The sequence below is a fragment of the Vipera ursinii genome (genome assembly GCF_947247035.1).
Source record: "Vipera ursinii genome assembly, chromosome: Z".
NCBI classification, from domain to species: domain Eukaryota; kingdom Metazoa; phylum Chordata; class Lepidosauria; order Squamata; family Viperidae; genus Vipera; species Vipera ursinii.
The window spans coordinates 29,543,037-29,564,533 of NC_139517.1; the positions used below are offsets into that span (position 1 = coordinate 29,543,037).

The following is a 21,497-nucleotide window of genomic DNA, read 5'->3' on the forward strand; positions in this document are numbered from 1 at the left end:
CCAGATATGGTGTCTGCAGGAGTGGCAAGTTTTGGACAAACAGGCAAAATCTGAATTGCAACACTGTGATGCTGCCTGCATCTCTCCGACTCCTTTCCCCCCCTCACTTCCTTTGAATACCACTGCATCTAGTTTGCCATGAGTGGGCTAGAACAAGACAAAGCAAACCAGGGCACGAAACTACGTCAACCAGTTAGATGATTGGATGCACACTTAGTCAGGCCTAAAACTATCCCGCTGAAATCAGCACAGTAAGAAAGTTAAGATCAATGTAATAAATTTAAAGGTTTTTTTTTGAAGTATGACTGAATATCTGAATCCAATTGATTGGTGGCATGTTACATCCAGTCTGGCACTTAATAAGCCTTAATGATAATAAAACTAAATAATCAGTACAGTCTGCTTTTGCTCAAGTCCCACTATTTCCACTACTTTCCCCCTACTACTAGGTACTGTAGTCCTCAGTTAACAAACATTTGTTCAACGATCGTTCAAAGTTATGGTTCTGGTGAATGAATGGTAGTTGCAGTTAATATCAGAGTTACGGCTATTGCAGCATCCCTGCAGTCATGTGATCAGGATTCGGGGTCTTGGCAGCCAATCCACACTTACAGCAGCAAGGCCATTCAAGTCTCCCCACATTTCTTCCCCATCTCTGTCCTTCCGTCCAGCCTGCACCCTGCCACCCTGCGCTTTACTACTCTGCCACTTCTGACTGACTTTCTGTTTTCTTCCTCCTGCAGCTGATGAGGTGTGCCTGGCCTGGCCTCTGCAAGGCAGCTGCTGGCTGCACCAGGCCTTCTTCCTGAGGCTGAGTGTGCACTTGTATGAGGCTTTATCCAAATTGCATACAACCTTCTTGTGAGGCTTTTGAAGGTTTCAAAGTCCTGCAAGAAGGCTGCATACATTTCTTTTTTTCAGGAACAAAGCCTGGTGTGGCTAGCAGCTGCCTTGCAAAGGGTGAACCTGAAATCACTTTATCAGCAATGGAAAGAAGGTGACAGTGAAGGTCAGCTGGGGGTGGCAAAGCTGGTAAGGTCAGCAGAGTGCAGGGAGGCAGAACTGGCAGAGTATAGGGTGTCCAAAAGGCCAGAGATGGTGGGGGAGATAGTTGGTTGGGGAGAGTTGAAGAGGAGGCAGTCCCTGACCTTTTTGAAGTTCAGGGTTGGGCGGGACAAAGCTGGGAATGGTTTGGAGGACTGCAAGGATTTCTGTCACTAAGCAATGAGGTCCATCAGACACCACACTTTATCATGCATTGCTTAGCAATGGAAATTCCAGTATCAATAACCAAGGACTAACTGTATTTATAGGGGATGTTCTAATCAGGCTGCAAAAACCTGGCTGATTACTAGATGGCAGAATTAAGGTTATTTATCTTGCTTTTCTACCTGCTACCAAACATCTGGATTTCTGCAGAAATATTTTGCAAATGTGAGCCTTCCAAACCAGTTATTTCTCAGAGCTGTTATGTCAGCATACTATAGGATTCCCCCATTGCTGAATCTTATTCTCTCCCACACACGGTAGGTTTATTTATTTTTATTCCACCTTCATTTTTGGTCATCTCAATGTCATGTATGTTCCTAATACTCCTACCTCCTATTGTGTGTCCTGCCAAGGAGAACAGGTGAACATCTGATGTACATGATCATCCCCTCTGCTGATAAGATTATGCTCCACCCCCAGAGTGTCATGGGCAGCTTTAGTGCCAAATTTCAGAAGCCCACAGTGACGCTGCCCACTATATGTTCAAAGCATTGCCATCCTTGGCAGTTTCACCATAGGGCTACTGATTGCAGCTCTTCCAAGAGGAGCCCTATTGCACTGTGGCTTCCTTGCAGTATGCTGAGGTATTTTGAGGGTAAGTGGATGGATACATGTAGCTCAGGAGCTCAGGCTGAAAAGGCCTTGGATGGCAGCAACCAGTGATCAGAATAGGAGAAGGCATCATGTAATTGCAGGGAAAGTGGCCTAAAATTAAATAACAGAATAACAGAGTTGGAAGGGATCTTGAGGGTCTTCTAGTCAAAACACTTGCACAAGCAGGAGACCCTATACCATTCTGGACAAATGGCTATCAAATCTCTTCTTAAAAACCTTCAGTGATGGAGCACTCACAATTTCTGAAGGCGACCTGTTCCACTGGTTAATCGTTCTCACTGTCAGAAAATTTCTCCTTAGTTCTACAATGCTTCTCTCCTTGGTAACTTTCCAACCACTGTTTCTTGTCCTGCCTTCTGCTACTTTGAAAAATAGGCTGACTTCCTCTTCTTTGTGGCAGCACCTCAAATATTGGAATGCTGCTATCATATCACCCCTAGTTCTTTTTGCTAGACTAGACATACCCAATTTCTGCACCCATTCTCCATATGTTTTAACCTCCAGCCCACTAATGATCTTTTTTGCTCTTCTCTGCACTCTTTTCAGAGTCTCAATATCTTTTTTATACTTTCAGTGACCAAACTTGGATGCAATATTCCAAGTGTGTTCTCACCAAGGCACTATAAAGCAGTACTAACATTTTCTGTTATCTTGATTCTATGCCTTTGTTGATGCAGCCTAGGATTGCATTGGGTTTGTTTTGGCAGAGGCAGCAAACTGCTGTTTCATGTTTAAGTGATTGTCACTAGAACTCCACCTCATACCTACTCTATATGTATACATTTGGTTTTTCTTCCTAAGTATAAAGCCTTACTTTTCTCACATTGAATTTAATTTTGTTAGTTAGGGTCCAGTGTTCAAATCTGTTGAGATCCTTCTGGATCTTAAGCCTAATGTCTGGGGTGTGGCTGTTCCTGCCAGCTTGATGTTGTCTGCAAATCTGATGAGTTCCCCTTCTATCCCCTCATCTAAATCATTTATGAAAATATTGAAGAGTATTGGACCTAAGACAGAACCTTGGAATCCCCCACTGCTTACTTGCCTCTATGTAAATATAGTTCCATTGAGAACTACACATTGAGTGTGGTCTGTCAGCCAGTTACGAATCCATCTGGTGGTGATGCTGCTTATCACATTTTTCTAATTTACCAAGCAGTAGGTTGTCTGTCAAATGTCTTACTGAAATCCAAGTATACCATGTCCACAACATTTCACTGGTCCATTAATTTAATTACTCTGTCAAAGAATGAAATAAGATTTGTTTGGCATGATCTGTTTTTGATAAACCCATGTTGGCTTATAACTTTGCTTGCTTTCTAGGTGTTCACAGATCTGTTGCTTGATTATCTTTTGCAGGGTATTCCCAGGTATTGATGTCAGGCTGAGTGGTCTATAGTTTCCTGGATCCATTTCTTTCTTTTTTTTTTTGAAGATGGGAACCACATCAGCTCTTTTCCCATCCTCTGGTAGTTCTCTGCTGCTCCAGGATGTTTGAAAGATATGGTTCAATGGTTCTGAGATAATGTTTGCCAGCTCCTTCAGAATTCTGGAATGTAATCCCTCTGGTCTTGGTGATTTGAACTGATCTAGGATGGACAGGTGTTCATGAATCACAATAGGCATGGCAAGCTGCTGCAAGGCAGAAAAGTTCACAGTTATTTATCTGCTTATTTCATTTTAGGTTCATAAGGCTTTACAAAAATGCCACTCTGGACAACATGCCACTATAAAAACAAACCACACTATCCCAACAAAAACGCTGTTACAAGTACAGACACACAACCTTGGCATAACAATCTGTGCCCCACTTCCCAGGGTGAACTCATGTGACATCCTGGCCCCAGTGCCTGAGGATCTCCAAAGCCTTCTTGGAAGCTAAGAGGGTCAGAGCCAGTTGAATCTCAGGAATTGGTGGGGGGGGGGCTGAGGAGGAAGGAAGGGAGGTCATGCTTGTGAGATATTGTCAGAAGACATATAGTTAGTCCTTAACCATTCATTTAGCAACTGTTTGAAGTTCAACAGTACTGAAAAAAGTTTACTTATGACTGATCCTTGTTTGCATTTACGACCATGGCAACATCCCCATTCAAAATTTGGATGCTTGGCAGCCAGCATGTATTTACAACAGTTGCAGCATCTTGGGGTGATGTGATTGCTATTTCTGAGCTTCTCAGCTGGCTTCTGATAAACAGAGTCAAGGGGGGAAGCTCGATTCACTTAACAACTGCCACGATTTCCTTAACAGCTGTGGCAAAAGCAGTCATAAAACCAGGTGTAATTTACTTAACAAATGTCTTATTTAGCAACAGAGATTCTGGACCCAATTGTGGTCATAGGTTGAAGACTGCCTGTACCTCCTAGGTCTCAGTAGATGCATTGTTCCAGGGAACTAGAGCAGGGGTCCCAACCTGTGGGCCGTGGCCGGTTGTGGGCCGTGAGCTGCTGGCCACCAGGCCCCAGGACAGGCTGACCATGCGCACGTGTGTGTGCGCACATCCCCTCATTTGCCTTAGCGCCGTGATGTGAAAACAGGATGCCATGCCACGGGGTGCAAAAACAGCTGCCACTGTGCCTCAGGATGCAAAAATGGGACACCAACACACCTTGGGGTGCAAAAATGGCCTGCTGCTGCCCTGCAGGGTGCAAAAAGAGGCTGCTGCCACTGTGCTGCAAGGGACAAAAATGGACACTGCCACACCACGGGGTGTGGAAATGGGCCGCTGCGGCGCCTCGGGTTGTGAAAACTGGCTGTCGCTGCTCTGCAGGACACAAAAATGGGCTGCCACCACGCTACAAGGTGCAAAAACAGTTGCCACTGCAGGGCATGAAAACAGGCCACTGCTGCTCCTTGGAGTGTGAAAACAGACCAATGCCATGCTTCAGGGCATGAAAACAGGCCGCTGTCACATTGCGGGGTGCAAAAACGGGGCACTGCTGCACCGCAAGGCACAAAAACATCCATCACCACACCGCAGCACACGGAAATGGGGCGCTGCACCACACAAGAACAGGGTAGGGCTAGTATCACCCTCCTGTCCGCCAACCAGGAAAGGGTGGTGGCCTCTGATCTAGAGAGCCATGCCCATTCTGTTGCATTGTGTGGGATAGGCGGAAATACCCAGCAGGAAAAGTTGGTCAGATATTGCCTTTCTGGTGTGCTGGGCATTGGTTGATGATGACATTGTCTGTTCTTACTCTCCAGAAAAATGTGTGGCTCATGCAACCACTTGGCCAAGTGGGTGATGGATACACTCCTTGGCATAAACTAATGAAATCCAGTGCAGCTGAAGTACTATATGCTGTGAAAAATCAGCTACATCTGGATTCAACCTAATGTTTATGCTCTGAGTATTATAAGATCAACAGTTGTATCATTTAAGCAAATAGGTGTCTTCCTTTTCCACGTTCATAAAATTAAATTTTCTTATTTTAATACACATTTTAAAAAGGCATAAATTGAACCTATTACAAAAACTTAATTTTCCTCCTCTTCCATTTTCTGATATGGAGTTCTAAACCCGGAGGGAAAGGGAAAAAAACCCCCAACTTATTGATATCTTCAGGCAAACTCAGTATCGAACATATCCGTGAAAATTAGCAACTTTTATTTTTCTCTGTAGAGACCTTCCGGGCCCCCAGTGCCGATGGCGGGCTTAAGAACGGGTGGTAAACAACTATACTTACACCCTTACTTACGTAACACATCCAGTGTTAGGCCAATTAGAAACGAATTCGACCGAAGCCAAGCCTTCGAATCTACAACCCGTGACACACTCCCTCCCTCGCCAGCCTTTATGAATGAACTTTGGGCGCTCTTGTTTTTTTCTTTTTTTTTATGAATGAGAGTTCCAACGTTGAATGAATCTTGGAACATCTCAAGCTGATTGGCTCAAAGCATTCAAACCACGCCTTATTCTTGCTGCTTAAGACTTGATTGGTTGGGCGTGTCCCAGCGAGCCTAGGGAATCCCCCCTCCTTTCTTTCATTCACAAAATCAATGAAACAAAGAGAAACAGAAAAGAGTCTGTTTCTGTGAAAGAGGAAACGACTGCGGGCTAGAGGCGGGAGCAACTCCACACGGCTCTGTGTTTTTTTTTTCGCGAAGCAGTATATTCTTCTTGTTTGAAATCAGCTGCCTTGAGCTGGGGGCCAGCAGGAAAGACCTGAAGTGACCCCCGCGTTTCAGTTCTGGAGTGAGGTGAGGAAAAGATAAGTTTTCATAGAAACTCCTTTATTTCACATACTTTTATAGACTTTTGGGGGGGGGGGAAGTGGGGAGACGAGGAGGAAAAAAATATGTATCTAAAAGAGCCAGGGGCCTAGTGGGTGCTGGGGAAGCAGGACTGCTTTTTTTAGAGAGAATCATGTAGCAAACATGGGCAAATAAGAAGATCTATAGGTTGAAGCTTAGGAGGAAGGGGCAGCTGAAACAAACAAGAGGGGTATCCGAAGCTGGAGATGTTTAAACCTAATCTTGTTTGCATTGCAACGAAGTCTCACTGAAGTAAATGGGGCTTACTTCCCAACTGGCTTCTTGAACTTCTCAAGTGGAGAAAACCAGAAAGGAGTTGTTGGTACGATTTAACTCCTGTCCAGTGGAATGGGCAAAGCAGAGGTTGAGGAAAGTGTAGAGGAAATTACAGGGCTAAAGGAGCCAAAAATAAAATAAAATAAAATAAAATAATAGTAATATCCAGGCACCCAGGAAAAGGAGAAGGGGAAAGGAAGGTGCAGGAACATAGAGGAGTGAGAAGGTTTTGTAGAGGACCTGAGTTTTGAAAGTAAATTTTGGGTTAAGGATGGCATCCATTCTCCTTCATTAAGCATTTCGTTAAGCCATTCCCTTGCAGTACATTGGATTCATCTTCAAGATAGCACATGGCTCATGAAGACTGGAAATGTTGGGAGTTGTAATCCCAACAGATCTGAAAGCATCAGATTAAAGAATTTTCCTTCTGGAGGTGGCTGAGAAAAAAAAGAGCACCTTTTGGCCAGGGAAAAGGACCAGTGCCTTAGGAATCCATTTAAGAGACCCTTCTTGTAGACGATGCTGCAAATTGCATGCAATAAAGAACTTACCACAAGTAGCATTTAAAAATCTTCAATCTGTTGGTGCATTTTTTCCTCTTTCTTTACAGCTACCTGGTGGATTTTTCATGTGCCTTCCATGCCTTTGGGAAACTTGCTTCCATGACTGATGGGAGGATGAAAGGATATTTGGACCAGCAAGTGCCTTACACTTCTGCACAGGTGAGTGAGAGCGGAGATTTTGCCCTTAAGGCTTCGAGTTTTTTCTGAGCAGTAGTTTGAGCACCCGGTACCCAGTGGTCTGTCTTATATTAACTTTAGTGCTGTTTGTCTACTTATAGAAACCAACAGGGAATGGAACTATGGACAGCAGAGCTGTGATGGCTTCACGGAGGAAATCCATGGACCCAGGGGTGCCCCATGTTCCAGATTCAGAAGGTTTGTGGGGAAGGGGGAAAGGTGCAGACATGGAGGGTATCTGAGGCAATCCTGTTCCAGATTTTATTCTAGCTTGAAACTTCAACCTGATTTGGGAATGTAATGATATCCCAGGGCAACCATGCTTCCTGTTTTGCAAACAGGGAATAACAGTTTATCATGGACCCAGATTCCCTAAAATGTAACGCCCAGTGCATGATCTACTAAAGACCATTTTTGGTTCTTTCATTTTGGATAACTGTGAAACACCTGAATAATTGAAAATGATGTTTCAGAAGCTGTACCTTCTTTCTTTGCATAGTCTTTGCCTGCAGTCTGGATGGAGAGCGCGTCATAATTTCTGCAATGCTTACCTAACGAACAGGATAAGGATTTTTTTTTTTGAAATCATCTCTTTGACTTGGGAGGGCTACAGCTTGAGGATATAGATCTTTTTTTACAGAACCCACCTAGTGTCAAGCAGCTACCTTTCTCACTGCTAGGCACTACATAAAATATTTAAAAGGTTAATATTCTTTAGCCTGAATGTGGATAACAGATTTTTTTTAATGGGTTCACTGGGGACAGAAATGCTTTTTCTTGTTTCTTTTAAATCAGAGAAAGTTTCTTCTTAACAGCTTTCAAATGAATCTTCCATAATTCTGCAGTGGCTAAGGCACTGGATACTTGCAGGCTGCATAGCTGCTTTCTGTTATAGTGGGCCTATTCTGACAGCATGGATCAATTTAGAAAAATCAGTTTTACCTGATCAGCCTTTTTCCCCTGTGGGACTTAATGCAATTGTGAAGAAACAGCTGTTAAGAGTTGAGGCAAGCTCTCTTTTTATTACTTTTTAGGAGAAGACCTAAACAACATTTTTACTCAGGATATAATTGGATGTTTTAGGATTGTAAGTTTGGAATAAAATGCCCTGAATTTCAGAATGTTCCTGATGGGGCTATGTTGGTTAAAGGTTTGGAACAAAACTATTTCATTTGTTTCATGACATCCTTAGATTATATTGGGATGTTTTAGGAGTGTAAGTTTGGAATAAAATGCCCTGAATTTCAGAATGTTCCTGATGGGGCTATGTTGGTTAAAGGTTTGGAAGAAAACTATTTTATTTGTTTCATGACATCCTTAGATTACATTGGACTTCTGTAATATATTTGGGCCTCCTTGCTATTTCCCTTTAACCCAGTATTCCTCAACTTTGGCAGCTTGAAGATGGATGGACCTCAACTCCAGCTTGCTTGCTAGAGAATTCTGGAACTCGAAGTCCACCAGCTTCAAGTGACCAAGATTGAGAAACACTGTTTCTTTCAAACATCAACCTTCTTCACTGCTCCATTGTTATCATGCTCTGCTCCATTTTCTTGCAGATCTCTTCCTTGATCTAAACCAGTTCCAAGAAACATGGCTGACTGAAGGTAAGGCTGTCTTAAGATCTTCCTTTGTTTGCTGCCTTTTTCCTTGCCATGCCCGTCATCATCATCATCTTTTAAGTATCTTTCTTTTTGCTTCCATCTGCTTTCAGTGTAACTGAGCCTGAGTAAATTCAAGAATATGAATGGCATCATTGTGTTGGTATTTGCTTATGAAAGGAACTTGGCAAAGGACCTTCAAAGTTTCCAGCCCTCTGGAGTGATGACTGTTGACAGGAGGAGTTCAGCTCCCTCTTGCAAACCCATGGAGCCCCTCCCTGCTATAAAGCTTTCGAAAAAGGGTGGTTTTAAAATGGGATGTCTTAGAATCTTGCTGGTTTTCACTACTTTCTGTTCTTTCTTGCTTCCATTTTGATCAACATTAACCTGGGATGAGAAACCTCAAATCTGCTTGTTCCCTAAGTGCCCAATTAAGAAACATGGTTAATTGCAGTTTGGAAATGGATTTTGTATTTTGTTCTTGCAAGTGTGGACCTAGGGACATGGCATTTTGAAAAGGTTACAGAGGCTATCTGTGTGTTTACTTAACATGTATTGTTCCTCTGCTTATCTGAAATTGGTGGTGCTCTCTGAAACCAGAGCAAAAATGGAGTAAAAGAGAGCAGCTGATCAGCAGTCAGATTGTTTTAAAAAGTATATAATATGGAAGGAGGAATTCCATTGAAATGATTCATGTATATATTCCTGTATTTTTTTAAGTTAAGTAAATACTTGTCAGCACAATTGATGCTGCAATACAGTTTAGTGATGGCTAGTCAGAGTGTTGCTAAAAATCTCTTTCTTGCAGTTCTGGTGCTTAAAAATTGAGAATTTGCTATTGTGATTGGGAAATGAATATCCTGAGACACTGCATTTATTTTACACATTATTTTTTGAAAGTAAACGACATGGTTTCAATGAAAAACTTGGAAGATCTCTATAACTCCAAATTGAGACAACTTAAGCAAGAATGCATAATTATAGCACTTTATTTTCCAATCTTAGTATAAAATCTTAAGACCGTGCTAATGCTATTGATAGCAAGAGGCAGGATCTAGAATTGAAACAGGCACTGGTAGTCCTCAACTGGAATTATGGTCATAAGTCATATTGGTTATTAAACGGATCACCATATGACCATGCCCAATTTTACAATTTTTTTTGTGGTGGTCATTAAACAAACCCATTGTCTGCAATATACCTTTTTTGCCAGAAACTGGAATAAATGCCACTTTCTGGCAAAAAAAAAGGTTGTAAATCATGGTTACATGAGTGCAGGACACCACAAACAGCTCTGAATGTTGGGTGATTGTCAGAATTTCAAATTCAGGCTGTACGTCAGTCATAACTTCAAATGATTCCTAAGCGACCGGCTAGTAAGTTGAGGACTTCTTTCTTATACATAACCACAAAGACTAAATGCTTCCTTTCCTCCCTCTTTTCCTTAAAGGAGAAAAAAAATGAACACTTAGATGTTTAGAACTGGATTTGAATTCTGAAATCGAAGAACAAAGACAGGAAAAAAATGAATTGTTATTTGTGGTTTCTTTCAGGCTACAATATCTTAAATGGAAAACATTTTTTTTTTCAAATCAAGACTTTTCTTACACTTCATGGTGTATATTATTAGGGGTGGGAGCAGTTTGCTCTGTATTTTGAGACTATATATTTAGATTTGTTTATATGGTTGTCCCTCTGACAGCATTAAACAACCATTTAAACAATATAAACTAAGGTTCCTAGAAATGCTACTCCGCCTCCCCCCCATATTCATCTTTTATGTTAAAAGATAGTTCAACAAAATAATGTTAATTCTCAAACCCCAGTTGTGTGGGATTTAAACTCCCCATTTACTTCCACCACAGCATGATTACTGGATTACCCTACTCATCTGGAAGAAGGCAAGTTGGTAACAAGTTCTTTTATATCCCTTCATGAGAATATTAACCCTTTGGAACAATTTGTTTCAGTAGCTCAGCAGTTTCAAAATAAATAAAACCAGGGCTAATTTTCCACAGACTAAAACAGAAGTTGCACCAAGTCGTTATCTTGTTCATTGTGGCTTGCTGGAGAATTATCTTAAGTGTGTGGAACAAACAGGCTACATGGTTTACAACTGTAGTGGCTATAGGATAGTCATATGAGTTATCTAGCCACACATATGCAAAGCTTAGAGCCAGTAAAATGAAACAGGATATACGGATGTATCCCTTGAGTTCAGATCTAGATAAGTAAAAACAATTGCAAGTAAATTGAAGCAATTATATGTTTGCATAATTGCTTCAGTCTAAGATTCTAAAAGGATTTAGTGGAAGAGAAGAGATTGCTCAACTCCAGTGTTTTTCAATCTCAACCATTTTAAAGTGTGTGGACTTCAACTCCAGAATTCTCCAACCAGCACACTGGCTGGGGGATTGTGAGAGGTGAAGCCTACATGTCATATCATTGTTGAGATGAACAAACATTGCTCTCTTTCCAAGGCCATTTAATATAAATCTTTCTTAAAAATTAATCTGTGAAAAGAATGTTTGTCTGCATTTTTAAGTTCAGGAAGAAAGGTTTTCTACAGTTAGCATGAAAATACAGACTACTTCATTAAAAAAAAATCCCTTTGACGAAATGGACTAGCACACAAAGGCATGGAGGAATTTTCCTTTTTCACTAGCCTGTTCATTTTATTTTATTTTATTTTTGTTAAATTAATTTGCTGCCTATCTCACTGTGGGGATACTCTAAGTGGCTTAAAATAATAAAAAGAAGAAATGAAAAGAGTGCAAACAGAAGCAAGATAATAGGACAATAAAATAAACAATGAAAAAAAAAACCACAATGAGAATGCAACAATATGATTACCAAAAAAGAAAGAAAGATAGAAAGCTGAGAATGGTGGGGGTGGGGCGGAGGGGAGGGGTTGAGTCTGTCTTTGACATTCAAAGCACTGACCTGCAAGGGAGTTGCTGATCCTCAGAAGATTGCCTTACAATTTGAATAATCTTGCAGAAATTAAATTCTTGGTCTATTGGGAAAGAGGCTGCGAAACCTATTTAGGAATAATGTGCCAGGGAGGACCACTGAAAGAATAGAGGTATGTGTGATGGTAGTGGGACTGCTGGTCACGAGCCAAACCCACGCTGAGCAATGGCTATGCTGTGAGTGCTAGCTTTTGAAGTTGGAAAGAGGTGGTTTTATCTGTCTTTTTGTTCTGCTCTGACAACATCAAAAGATGTTTAAGGTGTGTAGACTTCCACTCCCAGAATTCTCCAACCAGCATGCTGCCTGGGTAATTGTGAGAGTTGAAGTCCACAAGTCTTAACATTGTTGAGATGGACAAACGTTGCTCTCTTTCCAGAGCCATTTAATAGAACGTTGAATAGAAGAGAATGTTGAGAGCTGCTTTGGAGAATGCAGTGGCTTGGATAATGGATGCCATCTAGCCACTTCTTAAATGTATCTTGTCCTGTTGGCTTCCCAAACTGAGCCAAGCATGTTAATGAAGTGGATTGTGTGGTCCAGGATGGGTGGGTGGTAGAATGTGTGGGAGTTTTATCTGAGATTATAATTGCTTAGCCTCATAAAAGGCATGCATAGCAGAAGTTGTATTCTTTACTTGAATTTAAATGGGTGTGTTACAGACTCTGAAATTATCTCTGCATGAGCTTGAGGCTTTATTTTATATAAAATAAGTGTAAAATTTATTATGTAATTTTACATAATGTAAAATTGCAATGGGTTGGAATTAAGAATTATCTAATCCAAGGCTCCTCTAGCAACGGTCAAATTCTCTGAAAATTTACAGGGAGGACATGATGGACAGAAAGATTGCTTGCTTCCAGTTTTTGATCAAAGGTAAAAAGGGCTGGAGCCACTGATATTTTCCATGAATTATTCCATGAATAATTTGAGCCTTCATTGAACAGATAAAGCATTTAGTTATATCCTACCTGTATTATTTTTATAAACAACTCAAGAAGGCAAACATGTCTAATAATCCTCTTTCCTCCTATTTACCCACAACGACAACCCTGTGAGGTGGGTTGGGCTGAGAGAGAGTGACTGGATCTCATGGCTAAGATGGGACTGGAATTCAGTCTCCCTGTTTCTAGCCTGGTGCTTTAATCACTAGACCAGACATGTCAAACACAAGGCCCGGGGGCCAGATCCGGCCCGCGAAGTGGTTTCATGTGGCCCGTGAAGCCATCCTGGAAACAGTGAGGGAACGGCCCCCACTGCCTTGGCCCTGGCCCAGAGACCCTCCTCCTGCCAGAGACCCTCAGATCTGTCCCGCTCCTGCCCAGGACCTATAGGCACCCTTGATGCGAACGATGTAGAGCTGGCCACGCCCACCCAGTAGGCCATACGCACTCTAGCCACGCCCACCCAGTAGGCCACGCCCACCCTGGCCATACCCACCTGGCCCCTTGAGAGCAACCGCGATGCTGATGAGGCCCTCAATGAAATTGAGTTTGACACCCCTGCACTAGACCAAACTGGCTGATGTCATCTCACGGGGATGATTGGTCTAATCCCTGTGCCCCAAACACAAATATTTTACCAATAGTTTATGCAGCTGTGATCCTCTTATCTTTGAAAAAAAATTGCATTTGTTTAACAAACTATGCATTACACTTCCTATGAAAAGGTCTTGACAGCTTTTTATTCCTTGCATGATGGCATTAGCAGAAAGAGGATAACTGTATTGGAAAATATTTCAAGAAAGAAGGCGATATTTAATCTATGTAGTTTTTCTCCCTTCCCCCCCCCCCAGCTGTGTTTTCATTCTGCTGGTGTATCTTACCCATTTATCTTGCAAAAATCATCTTGGAGACCAATGGGAGTAACAACAGCTGTGAATGAAAGAACTATTGGCAAGAAGGAAAGAGTTAAACATTACTTCCTTTTCTTAGAAAATCCAGCTTTTATGCGAAGCCGATGGCTTCTTTTCTTAATCCTCTACTTTACTGTAGATTTCCTTATATGTTGCTTTTTTGGAGTATGACTCCCATCAGCCCCAGCCAACTGATTAATGATCTTGGGTGATGGGAATTTAATGTTTTGGGAGGTACAGATTTCCCTAAAGCAGGTCAAGTGATATGTGCACGAATAGTGCTATATAAATAAAAATATTTCCCCTTTCTGCTAGAATATAATGCAAAAGAGGACAGACTGTCTGGGATTCGCCATAATACAATGGTAATTTTGTCCCTGGATCAGAAAGGGCTTAATATTGAGATTATTTTTAAAACTTGTTCTGCACTTCTTCAGTGCTTAAAATTATATTTTGCTCTCTAATAAATGTATTTCAGCATTGCAGTTTTAATTGGCTCCAATCCAGAGTCTCTTTGAGGTTAGTAAATGATTTAGGAATAAATCATTCAGTAGAATACATAATAAATACAATATGTCATTCAAAAGGCTGACCAAATTTTATTCCAGTGTTGTTCTTTGATATAGAAAATTAAACTTAATGGATCATATTCCATAGAAATTATGACAGTATTATGAGAATATGTGCAGCAGTAATGTATTGAAGCATTGGTTGAAATCATATATTACACTAAAAGTATGGGTTGTTTAAGCATGGTTTAATTAATAAATAATAATGGATGCGCTCACAGAATCTTAAAACCAAGCAAAATAACCTATATTACAGCTTTGCAGCCATTGTTTTAAGTCAGCTTTGTTAATTGCAAGTAAGATTCAAATGCAATTAATGTACTGTAAGCTGGAAAGAAACTAGAAATTTAATGAGGTGGATGATGAAACTTAACTGGGAAAGGATTCAATTTATAAAATCATTGTTAGTGATTTCGCTGCTTTCTCAGGGTTTTTGTAGAAGTGGCTGGGGAATTCTGGAGTAGAAGTCCTGACTGATTATCAATCAATGGGTACCAAGTTATGATTTATTTATCCATGTTAATTGAATACACTATTTGGCTGTTTTCAAATAACATATAAGGCATACATCATGGTTTACAAGTGAAACTGGTTTTATACAATACACTAAACCCAAATCAAGCAAATCATTTTATGGCCTATGTGTAAATCTATGAAATACCTGCTAATAGAAAAAAAAATTTCAAGGAAGATCTGATGAGTGTTTGCTTGGCTTATTTGGAATGTTTTCTCCAAACCTGGTTGCAACAAGGCATAAAAATATTTTAAAATCTCAGCTAGAGATATTTCTTCCACAAAATAAGAGCTTTGGTTACATTCACTTACTGCCACATGTCAGAACATTTAGGATTAGTGGCCCAGGAGTCCTGGACATAAAACCATAATTGAGAATGGAATTAATAAAAATGCACTGATCATTTTATGATATTTTTTGGGGAGGGCATTGATCATAAAGTGAACAGGGTGGTTGTTAAGTAAGCACAATGGTCATTAAGCAAACCCATACCCACTGGACATCTTTTGCCAGAAACCAGAAAAAAACATTGGTTTCTTGCAAAAAATATGATAAACTGCAGTCATGTGGACGTGGAATGCTACAAATATCTACAAATGCAGACCAGTTATCAAAAGTGCCTAAAATGTAATCATGTGATCATTGGGTGACTGTTGACTCTGGGAAGGTCCATCATAACGTTGACCTGTAGTAAGTCCAGGACTACCTGTACATTAATCTACAATGAGTACACCATGCCAAACCCAAAACAAACAGTGCTATAGCTCAGCCCCCAGCCATTCTGTCTGGGGAAAAGGCTGACATTTGAAACTGCTATGATGAAAAACAGTACCATGGAAAGACCTGAATTAGAAGTTTGGATAGGATTGGTAAGCAATCACATAAATATGCTATTACAAATATCTTTGTCTCTACTCTTGATTTTGGTATCTAGTGCAGATCTTGTCCACTATTTTTTTTCCTTCTTAGGACTTCTTCCAAAAGCAGATTCTGCAGAGAAAAAGATTGCTTCTAAGGAAAACTTTGGATTTAGTAAACTATATTTTTCTCATTTCTTTTATTAAGAATAATGATATTTTGTTTCAAGGTGTTTCTAAAGAATCTTTTGCTGAGGGGGCCCACATCTGAGCAACAATTGGATGGTGTAATTTCAAAACAGAGATTACCATTTTCTGATTCATCTTAGCCAGTTTAGCGGGCAGTCTTTTGTATAACCTGAATAATTTCCAGCACCTATTAAAACATACTTAGAATGTCTATTACCACCTCCTTTGTTTCGTTAAAGGCTGTAACAAAAGGCTGTGATTTACTGTTCTGTTATTTTCTCCTTTTTAGTCCCTCCCCTCCCATTTGTTTAACTTCTAAATTGTGCTTCCTCACTCATACTTGAGCAGTACTTCTATTTTTTCTCTCCATTTATTTAGAACACTTTTATCTAACTCACCTTCTGCAAGCCATCATAGTTTTCTTTGACTGAGGCATTAGTTTTAAACAATAGTGGAGTCACAGGAGCTAGGTTTGCATAAATGATGTTAAATGGGAAATAAACTTCCTGAGTTAATTTACTTATTTCAGTCCTCTCTTTGTTCTGTGAGGCTTGAGGGATAGTTATTTTCAGTAGCAAGTAACTGTGGCATTCCAAATGTTGCTAGCTACTAGAATACTCCCAGCACCCATCACTATTGGGCACTACCGTATTTTCTGGCGTATAAGACGACTGGGCGTATAAGACAACCCCTGAATTTTGAGAAGATTTTCATGTGTTAAAAAGTCGTCTTATACGCCGGAAACCCTATACCATTTCAGATAAATGACTGTCCAGTCTCTTCTTAAAAACTTCCAGTGCTGCAGCATTCACCACTTGTGGAGGAAGGTTGTTCCACTGTTTAATTGTCCTCACTGTCAGGAAGTTTCTCCTTAGTTCCAGGTTGCTTCTCTCTTTGGTTAGTTTCCATCCGTTGCTTCTTGTCCAGCCTTGTGGTCCTTTGGAGAATAGCTTGACTCCCTCTTCTTTGGGGAAGCCCCTGAGATATTGGAACACGGCTATGTGGACATCAACTCTCAGAATTCCTGGTTGGCTCAGGAATTCTGGGAGTTGAAGTCCACGATCCATAAAAGAACCAAGGTTGCCTACCCCTTGACTAGACATACCCAATTCCAGCAACTGTTCTTTGTATGTTTTATCCTCCGGCTAAATCCGGCTGCAACACAAGCCCGATTCAGCCCCGTCTGATGCAGATGGTGCAAAGCCACCCTTTTGAAGCCCAAAGGGGCTTTTCCTTCCACCCACCCTTTGGAATACACACAAGAGCTGCGTTCACACGACGTGCTCTTCCAGGCCAGACTCTACAAACGGCACGCTAGAAGCCGCAACCACCGCGGGAACTCCAGGTCCCTGCCTTTCAGCAGCCTGCATGGCCGGCTTTGAGAGCGCATTTGCAGACGGAGCAGCTGCCGTGTCTGGAGCCAAGCCCCACCCGGGAGATGGTCGGCCAGGCAGGCCCGGAAGACGTGCTGGAGAGCCGGGCTTGGGGCAGCGATGCTGAGGCTGGCTGGTGAGGGCTGCTGGGAGAGATAGTGGGTAGCAGGGCGTGCTCTGCTTATGCTCAGATGCAGCTTGGGTGAGGGGGAGGGGCTTCCTGCCGCTCCCGGGGTCTGGCGTTTGCAAGGGGGAGGGGAAGGGGCTTAGAAGCTCTTGGGGGTGGGAAGGGAGGGTCACGTTGGAGGGGGGACTGGACTAAGGAAGTTGCTTTGCAAGAACGGGGGCACTTGATTGATTTATGTACCCGTATTTTCCGGCGTATCAACTGGGCGTATAAGACGACCCCCGACTTTTGAGAAGATTTCCATGGGTTAAAAAGTCATCTTATACGGTACTTCCAAGGGAGTTGTAGCTGAGAACATCTGTCTCTTAAATCTTACCCAAGATCAACTAATGAACTGAAGGATGGCATGATTTGACCCTCAGTTTCCCCCCCTCTTAGTCCAGCACTCCCCCCACCCATTTAGTTAAAAGTAGGGTAGCCATATCTTGACTCTAAAAATCAAGATAAGCACTAATGTCAACAAACAGAGGTAGGAGAGATTCCTGAGATGTTAGAATGAGGAGTGCTAGGCCTTCTGTATTGTTACCTCAGCTTAATAGCTACCTACCTGCTAGATACTATGAATGAGATGGAAATTGTAGAGTTCAGTTTAACCAGTCCCCACTCCTGGGAGGGCAGGACATGAGGGGGAAAAAAAGGTGATGAAATGATGTTGAATAAAATCTAAAGGGAAATATTCCCTGATGTTAATGGAACAAGGACAAGATAAAAATGGAACAAAATGGCTATTTTGGGAAGGCTTACTTAATGGACACATTTCAGATCTCCTGTGCCACATCTGCTATGGCTTTCATACCTTCTGCTGCTTTAGTTTCTAGGAAACCATTTTTCCTCCACAAAATTCAGAGCCAGGTTGGAATGGGCAAGTGTATCACTTTTAGCTTAGTGCCATGTGGAAGACATTAGCAAGTGCCAACGTCTTGGAAAATTTGAGGGTTCTATTTATATTATGCCGGCAGGAAATAAAGAGTAGACAGTCTGAGAGTGTAATGACTGAAGGAGGGAGACAGCCAGACAGAGACTATTGAGGATTTAAAGGGCAAGCAAAACTTAGCAAGTGGTGATTCTTTTTTAAATAAAACATATTGTTTCAAAGTAATGTTACATATAACTTTACCCAACATCCATTATGGGTTAAATTACAATAGATTGGTTGGGATTATGGGTGTAGTATGGTAATTTACACACACACACACACACACACACACACACACACACACACACACTCTGTTGTGAGCTGCAGTGCTTTGGATAGATGTTTATACAGTATACCGGTACATACAATCTGTTGTGAACTGCAGTGCTTTGGATAGATGTCTTATCCCCTAGTATTAGTACTGCATGTGGCTGTTGATTTACCTTACTATTTTTTCCATAGGGTTTTTTTTAATGAGAAACTGTCATATTATGAAACATCAGGTTTTAGCTTCATTGTGATTTCCAAATATGCTTCTGGGTCCCACATGGGTCCCATTAAGACCCCATGTGCCCACCCATGCTCACAGTGGGAATCATTTTGTGACATGCCATGCTCCCTTAATTCTGTGGAGTCTTTGGTGCTCTCTGAACTTAATTGTTTTCTTGCAGAATATTTCTTCCTGGAATTAAAAAATGTTCTGGAGGGTATATTACCCACTATGTTGCTAATTAATCATACATAGGCAAATATATTGTATATATTCTGTCACATCAAAAGACTTAAGTCACTATTAAACCTGAAATAATATTGAGAATTGGGAATCATTGTCATCATAAAAATCACTGAATGGGATTATACATATGGTAATAGGTTTGGTCCATATTGCCCTGGCTGGGGAATTCTGGAAGTCCACACATCTTCAAACTGCCAAAGCTGAGAAACACTGCTTTAATTTGATCCTATAATCTTTAATTTCAGTCTTAACTTTAAACAATAGATTGATTAATAGTGGCAATCAAGTTGTTGGAGTAGATGGGTGCCCAGATTTTCCTCAAAATGACTTTCTTATTCATTCTGCACCGGCCTTGAAGAAAGAATCCAAGTGCTAAAGCATTGTTTTAAACTTATTTTTGCTCTGTTAAGCTTTTTGGCACTTCCAAAGAGCAAAAATCCCTTGATGGAAATTTTTTTATTCATCAGAATGTTTTCTCTAGTATGGATAAATAACAGACAAGGAAAGATTGATGCAGTGGGGTAAACTCTGGAAAGTGAGTTGCAGATCTGAGTTATTCCCAAATGTTTTATACTGTCATGGGGACATGTGTGGTGGTGGTCAGGAGCTTTGGGAAGTGGTGAAACTATTCAAATAGTGCTTTTTTTGGTCATAGAACCTTTTTTCGATGGATTTTCCAATTTTTAAAAGTAACTTTTGAAAATTTGATGTTTGGTCCACATGGACTTGAATTGCCCTATCGAGTGTAGCAGGTTGGTGGCAAAATCATTAAAACGGTGCATGCAGACTGCTTGTGTGTCAAGTCCGATGCATCCGTACTTTGTCCGTGCTGGTTGTGATGGTGCTGCTCGGCTTGTGGCACTGCTCGGCTTGTGATTGGTCATGTGGTTGTGTGCGCTGTGCTTACTGCGGGTGGCAACCGTTGTTTTGTTACACAACTGACGTGTGGATGTGTGTGGTTGACTACATGCGAAAGGTAAATAATTTCTTTATTTTAAAAAATCATTGGTGAATTGAAAATCTTTTTTTAGTGTAAAATTTACTATGAACATTTGCCTTAAATACAATAAATTAAATTTATGTTAAGAACTGAATATATAATTTTTAAAATAAAAGATTAATGAGATGTGAGCTCTGGCACCTTTTTTCTTACAAAAACAGCACTGCAAATAGTGAAGTAATAAATTTCAATATTTAATTAACATTGAGTCAGTTAACTGATTTTAATATTCCAGTAACCAGCAGAACTACTATAAACATAGATTTTCTCCATGATAATCTGCCCCTCACTTGATTTTTTGGGTCTTCCAATAATATATCCATCATCACCTGTAGCTGAGTCATCCATCTTGCTGTTGGTTGTCCTCCTGTTTCCTTCCACCTTTCCTAACATGAAGAGCTTTCTCCAGAAGGCACACACATGCACCTGTCCATTTGCTTGTAAAAAGATTTCAGATTATCCTTTTCATGACATTTTGTTATTACGAGACCAAACAATTTAGCTCTTTTGTGTGCCTTATTATATCACCTATTTTACAAAAAAAACAAACGGATCTTTGTAGGTTGTCCTGCACATTCCCAATATGATTTCCAAAATATAAATGCTGGAATATATATACACACAAAATTCTTTTTAAAAAGCAGTTATTTTTTCTGTAGCTAATAATACTAGTATGCTAAAATATGCAAAAATAAAAATCTCCATGAGTCGGCAGCGAGACTTTTAGTAACTTGGCAGAAATGGCGAAGATTTCAGCGTATTTGAAAGACCAATCGCAACAGAGATACATTGTGGAATGGAGGAGATGGATTGATTATATCCAGAACAAATATGGGACTAAAAAGTTTCATTTAGCATTTGAATAAGTAGTGGATCTATATGATGTATAATTAGTTTGCAGTTATTTTATTATTATTCGGACGATGGAGAGTTAAAGTGCGATAGAATTTAATGTTTTATTGTTGTTAGCATATTTTAGATTATGTTTATTTGTATTTTTATACCGTGTATTCAGCTCTGGGAAGTCGGGGAGGGTGAGGGTAGGGTAGGGGGGGTCGGGGAGAGGGGGGAGAGGGGTTTTTTTGGTATTCAAAATGTATTTTAAAACTTTTCAATAAAAAAATGAAATGATTTGGAATGAAATACTTTAGACTTATGTAACAGAAAGTGAAACGGGCGAACCATTTAAAATAAAAAATACTTTACCAATTATTAAATGTGGGATGTGCTTTGGAATTGAGTGGCAATCAGTGGCTCAGGAATCTTATGGAGATGGGAGTGGATTCAATTAAATGTAAACATATCATAGAAGCTTAAGGATGCAGAGGGAATGAAGAAACTGACCAAAAAGCAAAAATCACAAGTTTGAACAGTGTCTTCCAGCAACACAGTGATCTAAAATATACCTCCATCAACTATGAAATAACTATGGGAAAGAAAAATAATGGTTTTAGAATGATCTTCAAAAGTCCCCAAACTTGAATATTATTGAAGATCTGGGTGGAGATCCCAGACATGCAGGAGACTTAAGATTTCTTACCTGGAAGAGTTCTGCAATGAAGAATGGAAAAAATGATC

The 21,497-nt window shown here is 40.6% G+C and overlaps 1 protein-coding gene across 1 annotated transcript in view; it reads left to right on the forward strand.

Moving 5' to 3' along the window:
• Positions 1–6,016: 6,016 nt before the first annotated feature.
• The window catches only part of ETV4 (ETS variant transcription factor 4), a gene marked incomplete at its 3' end in the record, with an annotated part of 33,253 nt that continues 17,772 nt past the window's right edge, over positions 6,017–21,497 (forward strand). The window contains exons 1-4 of the mRNA XM_083376736.1: positions 6,017–6,082; positions 7,023–7,134; positions 7,254–7,350; positions 8,712–8,759. Of these exons, the coding sequence (XP_083232862.1) occupies positions 7,075–7,134; positions 7,254–7,350; positions 8,712–8,759 (205 nt within the window). The 5' untranslated portion in view covers positions 6,017–6,082; positions 7,023–7,074. The remainder of the gene's footprint in view (positions 6,083–7,022; positions 7,135–7,253; positions 7,351–8,711; positions 8,760–21,497) is intronic.